The sequence below is a fragment of the Oryza brachyantha genome, chromosome 11 (assembly GCF_000231095.2).
Source record: "Oryza brachyantha chromosome 11, ObraRS2, whole genome shotgun sequence".
Lineage (NCBI taxonomy): Eukaryota > Viridiplantae > Streptophyta > Magnoliopsida > Poales > Poaceae > Oryza > Oryza brachyantha.
Window position 1 is genome coordinate 3,739,383 of NC_023173.2, and position 10,426 is coordinate 3,749,808.

At 38.9% G+C, this 10,426-nt stretch overlaps 2 protein-coding genes across 2 annotated transcripts; both read right to left on the reverse strand.

The window, feature by feature from the left end:
• Nucleotides 1-423: 423 nt before the first annotated feature.
• Nucleotides 424-1,151, reverse strand: LOC102719527 (expressed protein-RZ53 family-1). The gene has a single exon (XM_006662754.3). It carries the CDS (start codon nt 935-937, stop codon nt 647-649), a length of 291 nt encoding a protein of 96 aa, XP_006662817.1. The 5' UTR covers nt 938-1,151; the 3' UTR covers nt 424-646.
• A 1,350-nt stretch (nt 1,152-2,501) lies between these two features.
• On the reverse strand, nt 2,502-6,018 carry LOC102719808 (alcohol dehydrogenase 1). Its single transcript, XM_006662755.3, has 10 exons — nt 5,709-6,018; nt 5,292-5,428; nt 5,138-5,184; nt 4,039-4,364; nt 3,875-3,957; nt 3,718-3,793; nt 3,585-3,646; nt 3,193-3,288; nt 2,964-3,125; nt 2,502-2,827 (listed from the first exon to the last, which is right to left on the reverse strand). Exons 1-10 carry the CDS (start codon nt 5,740-5,742, stop codon nt 2,711-2,713), a joined length of 1,140 nt encoding a protein of 379 aa, XP_006662818.1. The 5' UTR covers nt 5,743-6,018; the 3' UTR covers nt 2,502-2,710.
• Nucleotides 6,019-10,426: the final 4,408 nt, after the last annotated feature.

Genomic DNA, 10,426 nt, shown 5'->3' on the forward strand with positions numbered 1-10,426 from the left:
TGATTGGAGATGGGTTAGAAAGATAGATTACGATACAATATTGAATCTGCGGTGTTTGTGTGGGAAGGAGTGGATGGACACATTATGCACCACAGTATGAACGAGGAGACGGAGGATGAATGATTCGATAGGTAGTGTATCCGTATATTATAATAGATCTATATTATTAAGAATGGACTATATAATGAAATAGCTATACGAAATTAGATAATCTTCCATCTTTCATGGTTTATACCTTTAAATAACTATAAGTCTTTCATTTTTCATCCGTCAATAGAACAAAGCCTATGTCTGTTGACTGTTTGTCCTCATTTGGAGGTTAAAAATGGAGCAATTTTATCATCCTTGAGAAGGTACTAAGAGGTATTATTGTTTTCTACGTAAAATTTGGTACTTCTTGATACTATTTTACATAGAAAACAGTGATAACTCGTAGTACCTTATTAAGGATAGGAAAAAAGCTCTAAAAATAGGGGAGGAAGACGACGAAAGAATCAACAAAACTTCTCTTCACATCAGCGCATGGAACAAAACAAACAATCAAGGTGTCCCTAATTTAAATTAAAGCTCTTAATATGTGCTACTGAATTTTACATAAACCATTCATCATCAAAAGATGCATGGGAGGTGATGCAGATTAATTAATTCAGAGCAGGCCAGGGCGGGAGTGGAAGGGGAACTGATGCATCAAGATGGGAGCTGATGATCCACTCTTCGTCTTCTTCCTCTCGACCTTCTCCACACCACCATGACCACCATCTGATCCTCCAATCCTCTTCTCCACGCAAGCTGCAGCATCTGCTTCTTTCGAGCAGTGCTGCTTCTGCTGCTGCTTGTTCTGATCTTCAGGTTGCTGCTGCTGCTGCTTCGCCGGCGACACCTTCTTCCCCGTCCTCCCAGAAGCCGGAGCACCCAAGCAACGCAGACCCAGCACCATCGCTAGCTAGCAATGGAAGCTCTTCTCCGATCCTCGTATGTGTTTGTTCGTTGATGCTGTGAGCATGTGATATGATCGGATCGATCTGGGCGAGCTGCTTTTATAGCTGGAGGAGGAAGACGAAGACTGAACTGGTCAGGTGGCTTCGTTTCGGTGACCGACTCGGCTCAGCTGTTGCATCCATGGCATGCTGCTGCTGCGTAGCTTGGTCGCCAAGGTTAATTTCTTCGTCCCTTCGATCGATCGCTTACAGCTTAATTAATTACTCAATCTCATGTGAGAAAAATCTCTGGTCAAATTCGAGGAGCTTTCGAAAGAGAGAGGAAGAAACATCGTATGTGCGTCTGCAACTGGACGAAAATATTGGTGACTGCTGAAAACGACAACGTGAGGAGCACGCGTCGTGTCCTGAAATATCACCGAATTTCTGCTGCTCTTCCACCATTTACTTTCCCCTAAGGTTGCAACTGTTCATTTTTTTTTTGTAATATATCATCGACGACTATGAAATTAACGACATATGGAAATATTTTTAAATACCAATCTAATGGTATACATGCATGACATAAATTATATCTATTATTATCTCAGTTATTATTTAAGGTTTTTACATATTGAAATTCCAGAAAACAGGATGTCTGAGTATGCGACAGTGAGAGTACAGTTCTAAGGACTTCCGAATTTTAGGAAGAATATATGAATTTTGTGACATATGAATCCTAGGAAATTATTATGTTTACTCCTTGAAACAAAGGATTAATACTTCACAGTCTATTGAAATTTCTATGGAGTAGCTGAACGCAAGTGGTTTTATTTTTCAAAAGAGTTAATATAATGTCCAATCTTATAGAATATATCTTGTACGTCTAATTCCTCATATAAGCTATCATCATCATTCTCATCTTTTCGTTTATACTTATGCTTATAAGTTAAAACTTAATTTTTCAATCTTAGATTTAGATTTGATTTTAAAGTTCTTTATCATATTTAATTTTTCAGGCTTAAATTTTATATCATTACAAATACATATATAAAAATTTTATTCATAAATTTGAAAAAACCAAACCATCAATCCTGTATATCCATGTCAATCCTGTATATTCATGTCATTCAAAATTGTTTGTTCGGACCTCATCGACATATTTATAAACAAAATATTTTACAGTTGAAAATTTATTGTCGTACAAACATAATCAGATGCAAGAAGAAAAGGATGATGAGGCTGTTACATTTCGGCGCACAGTAGCTTGGAAAGCCCACAATAATCCCGAAATCTTCAGATAAAATAACGCGACAATAAGATTCGAGGTTGGTAATGCAAGTCGCAAAGCTTCCATTAATTAAGTGTAGAGGCGCCGGCTGCTACTCTGCTAGCAGCTAGCAGAACGACTCATGGATCACATCCTGAGCACACAGCTAATCTCTACGACTCAAACCAGGCAGACGAACCCTCACACGAACATCTATCAGTAATTCAGTATCCAAGTCACCATGGAATTCGCACAAAACACCACATCTGGATCATCCAGGTCACAAAGATTCAAAGCTCTGAGAAGCGAACACAGATCAAGAACTGAAACTCGTATGTTTTATATGATAATATTACGCCAAAAGATCACAGGGGGTAATAACTCCATACTACTGCTGATTGACAAAGCCGAAATTTGCCCAGGATACACAGGAAGAACCGTGTGCATCATCACCACCACCATGGACAGGCTCAAGCTGCCATCATCTTATTACCCAACACCCCAGAAAACCCCAGAAAACCTCTCAGTTCTCCATGCGGATGATGCAGCGGATGCCCTCTCCCTTGTGCATCAGGTCGAACGCCGTGTTGATCTCCGAGAACGGCACGCTGTGCGTGATGAACTTCTCCACCTCCAGCTCCTGAACCAGAAAACAGCAAAGTGATTGAGCATTCACAGCAGGTTCTTGAATCTTGAGGATGAACCGTCTCAACATTTCTAGGCTAGTAGCTGAAATCGTTAGCTAAGCTGAAGAAATTTGGGGTGTTGTTCTTCACCTTCTTCATGTACAGCTCGACGACGTTGGGCAGATCAGTGCGCGGCTTGTAGTTGCCGAAGAAGGTTCCCTTGAGAGTCCTCTCGTTCAGGAAGTTCATCGGGTGGGTCTTGAACTCGGCGTCCTTGTGCGGCACACCGACAAGAACAGCGACACCCCAGCCCTGCATTTTCAGCAGCAATTTTAGCATCCCATCATTGTCAGAAAACATCTGTAACTTCAATTCTTACATCATGAACACATTCAAAGGCTTGAATCATGGCGTTGATGTTGCCAGTGCATTCAACACTGCGGTCGACTCCACCGTTGGTCATCTCAGCAAGTACCTAAATTATCACAACTCTTGTATTAGTACAAACCAAGTGGTACAATTTTTCTGTGACATTTAACTTTTTGCCACTCTTATAAAAATAAAATGGCAGATAACAGATTTATCACTCGCTGTCAATGACATGTGGACGCTCGTTGTCTATGACATGCGGACGCTCATATGTCTGTAACATGTGGACCCTCATGTGTATATAACATGTGGATCTAGTAGTAAATCTGTTATCACCATCTCTAAGAGTGGTAAAATGTTAATTATTCCCGATTTTTTCTTTGCGTGATGTAAAGTACATACCTGCTGAACTGGCTTGTCATGGTCCTTTGGGTTCACAAATTCTGTGCAACCAAATTTCCTAGCTGGAGATATACAAGATATATATAAGATCAGTGCCAACACAAAACCGTGAAACAAAATCAAAAGGATTTACCTTCTTCAAATCTGTTGGGGTTCAGGTCAACACCGATGATCCTGGATGCTCCTGAAATCCTTGCACCTTCTGCGGCCTAATCATACAATTCGTAGTGAAATTAATTGGACCTCCCATTGCAATTGATAACATTCAAGAGAGGAATTTGGATACTCACAGCAAGGCCTACAGCTCCTAGACCGAATATCGCCACAGTTGATCCCTTTGGTGGTTTTGCAACGTTGATTGTAGCACCGAGACCTACAAAAATAATGTGGAGCAGCATCTCAGGATAAATCCTAGCAAGTAACAAGAACACAAGAACAGAACAGTTCCGCTTACCAGTAGAAATACCACAGCTAAGAACACACACTTTATCAAGGGGAGCCTCCGGGTTGATCTTTGCCACGCAACCAACATGCATGACAGTGTACTCACTGAAGGTCGAAGTCCCAACGAAATGGTAAATAGGCTTCCCATTGATAGAAAACCGCGACTTGCCGTCGCCAATCATCACGCCCCTGTCAGTGTTGATCCTGAGTAGATCACACATGTTGCTCTCTGCTGACTTGCAGTGGGGACACTCCTTGCACTCCCCAGTGAACACAGGGAGGACATGGTCACCAGGGGCAAGATCAGTCACACCCTCTCCAACACTCTCCACAATACTGCAGAATGAATACATTTCAGGAGATGGAAAAACAATAGTTTTTGACTCGGTTAAAGTACAAAAATAGTCCACATAATGTAGTTCAGGGAATACAAAGGATATAAGTCATCTGTTAGGTAGCAAGGGTCAAGAAACGCCTAGTGTACACATATTTTGTCAACTGGGAATACTTATTGCAGAAAAGAAATCTTCAATAGGGTCAAGCAACGCTTAGCATAAATGCAATTTGCCAACATCGAAAAGAAATTTGTCAACTAACTGAAAGAAAATGGCTTCTTCCCTGTAAGTTTGTAAACTGAAGTACTACTAAATCTATTAAGCTCCAAATGCAAGAACATGTAATCATATAATTTGACAATTGACAGAAGTAGCACACATTAACAAAGTTTGACACCAGCAACAGCATGTGTCATACGATTCTTCTTTCCCATGTTGTCCACATTACCTCAGCCAAATGTTTACTACTGGCAAGCAAGCCAATAAACAACGACCACTAAACTACGATTATAGAAAGATTCAACCACAAAACATAGTTTAACGAACTAGCAGCATGCCACATCAGCAACCAGAGCAGTAGAGCAACAAAGCACTAACAACAAATGAATTAACTAACTGCATGCTACATCAGTAACCAGAGCAGTATAAAGTAACCAAGTATTAACAACAAACCAATTAATTAACAACAGAACACGCCGCATCAGCAACCAGATCAAGTAGAGTAGCCAGGTGCTAGCAACAACAAATCAAGGAAGAAAGATGTAGAGCACATACCCTCCAGCTTCATGGCCGAAGATCCGAGGGAACACGGGAGTCTGTCCCTAAGACATCAGAAGCCAACACGGAGGCGCAAGTCAGTCAACCACACATTGGAGCAGCAGGAGGTTGCAAGAGTGAACCGAAGGTGTGATGGGTGAGTGGATGATACCTTGGCCTCCCAGAAGTAGACGTCGGTGTGGCAGAGCGAGGTGAAGAGGATCTTGACGCGCACCTCCATGGCCTGCGGCGGCGCCACCTCCACCTCCTCGATCACCAGCGGCTTCCCGGCCTCCCATGCCACCGCCGCTGCACAGATCCAACAAAACCACCACCCGATTGGTTAGCCCGTGCTCCACCAAAATACAATCTCGGACGACACCAAAAAACCACCACTTTTCCTTCTAAAAAAAAGAAGCAAATTTCCCCCTCCAAGATGGGTACTATACAGCAGTTCATCCAAGAAAACACTGACAAGAACATAATCCAAGTCTCACAATTAACCCAATCACCAAGCAGCCTACAGCTCGCGAATCCCAAGCAAAAGCAAAGCGAGAAACATGCGAGATGAAAAAAGAAAAGCACGGACCTTTGCACTTGATCACCTTCCCGGCGGTCGCCATTGTTCTCTTCTCCCCGAAATCCAAACCAAACCAAACCCTTCCCTCCAAGAATCTCACTGAACACAACCTCAGATTAAATCAAACCAAATCGGTGAGGATCCAAGAGCGTCCAGCCCGGTCTATATATAGCTCCTCCTCGCAGAAAGGAGGAGGAGGAGGAGGAGGATGGAGGGTGAGGTTTCGCCACCGCCTCCCTTGGGCAGCAAACCAGGGACGGTAGGGGGGGCGGCGTGGCACGCAAACCGGGCCTCGTCGCCTCCACCTGGAACGGGATCGCGCCGCCGTGGTTTTCGCCTGCCTTTTTCCCCTTCCGCAGGATAGCCATGAGGCCACGGCGGTGGCCGTCGGATGTCGGTGGATTTGGAAAGTGATTAGGGAGCGGTAATTGTTGATTAGTGAAGTGATTAGTGCAGGTGAGGAGGCGCGGCACATGTGTGGTTTAGTGGACGGGAACACATTGTTTCCGGGAATTCTAGAGCGCGTCGAACTGGAGCGACAGCGTGTGATACGCTGACGATTTTATTTTGGTCGTCTAATTTAGAATGTCAAATTTTGCTGCGTCACATTTAAAATCTGGGTAATTTGCTTGATGTAAGTTGTAAAAAAGTTAACATGGTTCAAGGGCACCTTCGACATTGATAAGTTGCGGAGGAACACGGTGGCCATTATTTTGGAATTTTTGGTCTAATTAGACAGAGAAACCGTGTTAAAGTAATAAATCTGTTACTCGTGCCCATAGATGTTGCTCCAATTGGTTTAATCAAACTATACCATCTCTCCTTCTATCCCCTCCAGAACCGTAGAATTAGAGACGACAATTTAGGTACGGGTATCCAACCCAATAGGAACAAGGACAGATACATGTATAATTTTTTACCTGCGGATAGTACCTGTACCCTACGTGAATCAACACGGGTATTTCTCTCCACCCGCGGATAACCCGTTGGTACCCAAACGTAGTCCACATATTGAATTTTGGCTAAAATCTTATTATGTTAGTCATGCAATAATATTTGTGATGTACTCTCTTTTAGCTAAACATTTTGATGTGCGATGCAACATTGAATGGTCGAATCTGAACATCAGATAATGTGCTATGTGTTATTATTATTGTTATGATTAGTTTGTTGTATTTGTTGCAATATTTTATTATGAGCAATATGTTGTATTTGTTAAACTTTTTATGTGTGATGCAATATTATATTATGAGTGTTATGTTTAGTTTGTTGTATATGTTGAAATGATTATTTTGATGTGCTTTTGATATGTAAAATGATAGATTCAATGGGTACCAGGTACCGATACATGCCTGGTACCCGATGGGTACGAGTACATGTATCATATTTTATCCGTGGATATAGGTATATCTAGAAAATTCTACCTGCAACCATTGAGTTAGCGGGCGGGTAATTGCTCTATCCGTACCAAACTCGACCCGTTGCCATCCCTACATAGAACGGCCATCCCAAGTACATTTCACAGCTTTTCCATTTTTTTCTCTTAAATATTTATTTGTTGGCAAAATTTTGACTACACATTATGCAACTTTCAATTTGACATCACCCTAAATACATTGATATCACCCTAAATATCATATTTGATCTTCACTATAGTGTTAGGTTAAGAAGCTTAGGGCCTATCGGTCATTGTTGTCTGTTTAAAGAAAATCGCTCTCTAATTAGGCTAGAAATACTAAAATAAAATAATAATGGTACGGTTACCAATTTTTGTCAATAAAATAATAGATGCAATGTACTCCGGAAAATTAATAGTGTTTGGAGATGTTTTCCAGTCATGACATGTTTTTATGACATCGATTTAGTGTCCGTAGCAAAATTAGTTACTTAAAAGTAGGCTACCTAGTTCGGGCTTATTTGAAATACATAATTGAGTAAATGAAGGAATGAGAAAAAAGATCTAAATATGAATGAATATATAGGATAAAAAATTATAAAACACGAAAAAAATACTAAGATGATGTGATGGTTTGAATAGACCATTAAAAAAAGACATGAATCAAATAAGAGAGATAAACTAAAAGAAAATTTTATAAGAGGTCAGAGCTCTTGTTAACTCCAATATTTTTTTCTAAAAAGCTATATAAAAATACTATAGGATTGGAATCATATAGAATTCATACATAAATCATTTGAATCAAAGGGGTCCTTAAGTGTTTGACACTAGATTTGCTAGAAGATCTACATGCCATTGCTTATCATCTTTAAGTACTCGTGCCACGATTTGGTGGCTCTGGGTTGACGTCGGCTAGATTTGAGGTCAGCGATTTGTTTGAAACTTAGAAATTTTACCAAAGTTTTATAGGTATCTGTTAGTATTAGTACTACCAAAGGAGAAAATTGTGTTCTAGAGAACTTTAATGGGTCATCCGTCCTCACCGTTGATACATCGATGTCACAGTTACGGTTCTGGGCTGTCCCTGCCCAGATTTAAGGTCAACGATTCGTTTGAAACTTTGAAATCTTACTAAATTTTCATTGGTTTCTGTTTAGCATTAGTACGAATTAGGGAAAAAAATTCTAAACAGCGTATCTATTATAGGGTTGTTGCGGATTGGGGTCGGTGTAGGGAATCGTGGTGTGCTATTGCAGATGCAGCATACAATAGTGGAGTTGAAAAATACTCGCTCCGTTTGTTGACTTGGCGCCACTGAATTATATCTTTGGTCACTCGTCGGGTTTAAAATTTGGTCATTCATCTTTTTTAAAATTTTATGTAATTCTGTAAAATTATAAGTCAGGTCTAAAATATCTTTTGTAATAAATCAAATCATAATTAAATAATTTTTTGAAAAAGATGAATGATCCCAAAAGCTAACACATCAAATAAAAAAGTGTAGAACTACCACTCAAAATATTAGTTAATTGGAGAGAATTTAATTTGGTAAATTAAATTCAGCTTAGGAAATTTAAGGGGATATATCCGAGGTCCTAAAATCTTACTCCTAGTTGGTGATGAAATTTTTGGTATAAATAGACGAGGGGTTGAGGCCCTAGACAAAACTTTTGTAAGATAAAATTTTAGAGTTTGAGAAGAGTGCTTTTGTATGCGCTTTGTAAACATAAATTGATATAATAAAGTTGATTTACTTCTATCTTATCTTTGGGTTATGTTTTTAGTGGCCAGGTGACAACGATGACTTTATCAAGTTAGATGATTCTTTTTAATTACTAAAAAGATTTGGTTTTTGGTGTTTTATCAGGCTTGGTTGTTGTGTGTGGATCCTAAAGGTTATACATGGAGATATACGATCGAGTCACGTAAACATGCAATAAAAGTTGGAAGGAAATTCTCTTTAACTATCAGAAGGATTGTAAAATCAGTTGTCTTGATGGGAACTTATAAAACTCTTATTCACAGAGTTGTCAATATCACCTCGAAACGTCTCAAATGTTTCTTTGCCACCACACTGCCCATGGAGTTTATGACACCTTAATTATTTGATTAGTTTATGCACTAGATGTATAATAAACATCTTAATCAGGAAGCATGCATATATTGATCAACCGCAAACCTCCGATACCAACCGATTCCATTTTCACACAAACAACAGGGGACACCGCTATGTTTTACGTAGGACAAAGGGTTCGAAGCTGTCCGGTTTGTTCTGGCTCCTCTTTTCTCTTTTATTTATACTTATAAGTTAAAATTAAAATTTTTATTCTTAAATTTAGAGTACATTTTAAGAATTTTTTTATTTGAGTCTTGGTTTTTAATTGCTAAGCACATGTATATACATAAGTTTTATTTACAAATTATTTTTTACTAACAAATATATCATTTAACTTTTTTCATAAAAAATAAACAATTATCCCCGAATTGTCAGTATGGACAGGTGGCATAGTAACTTGACCAAAAGGGCTAATGGGTGAACATTAATGCACCCGTTAACCCGCGTGAACACTGTATATATACACTTTTTTAGTGTAATATTCGTATATATATTTTTTATGATGATTTTTGTATAGATGTTTTTTCTACTAGATAGTTTTATGCTAGAAATTTGTTTCTATGTATAAATTTTCTATACATAAAATTTTTAGTATAAAGATGAGCTTTATACATACAAACATAAATTATTAAAAATGAATATATAAACTTTCAATACGGATCTATTTGCACTTGTTAACGGACGCGTGAACGATCGCTTGTTAGACCCGCCCAGAACTTGATGCTTGGCTGTTTATGTTTTTTTCCTCTGTTTACTACCTTGATTATATTGGTTTCGAAGGAAAACCAAAGATCTAATTCTTAATTCTTAAGGATTAAGTTCCTATAAAAGTCATTCTGTTTGTAGAAATGAACCATAGGAAAATTAAAAGAAAAATTTTCCTTCCTACGAGATATAGAGAAAACATAGAAAAATTTTCATCCACTCAAATCTCTTAGAAAAATTTCTATGAATTGGTGTTGCCATACATCTCTATTCCTTCACTTTTCCTATTTCTTTAGATCAAAATTTCTCTAAACTGAATAAGCCCTAAATATTCTTGTATGGTTTGGCTTTATATATCCATTCGTACATATAGAGATCATATTTCTATCTAATATTTTAAAAAGAAGTACGTGAAGTGTCAGAGTAAAAACTGGACTGGACCTGATGACCGATAATGTAATAAATCGGCTAGAATGTTTTTAAGCCATATTTAAATTATCTTTTTTTTGG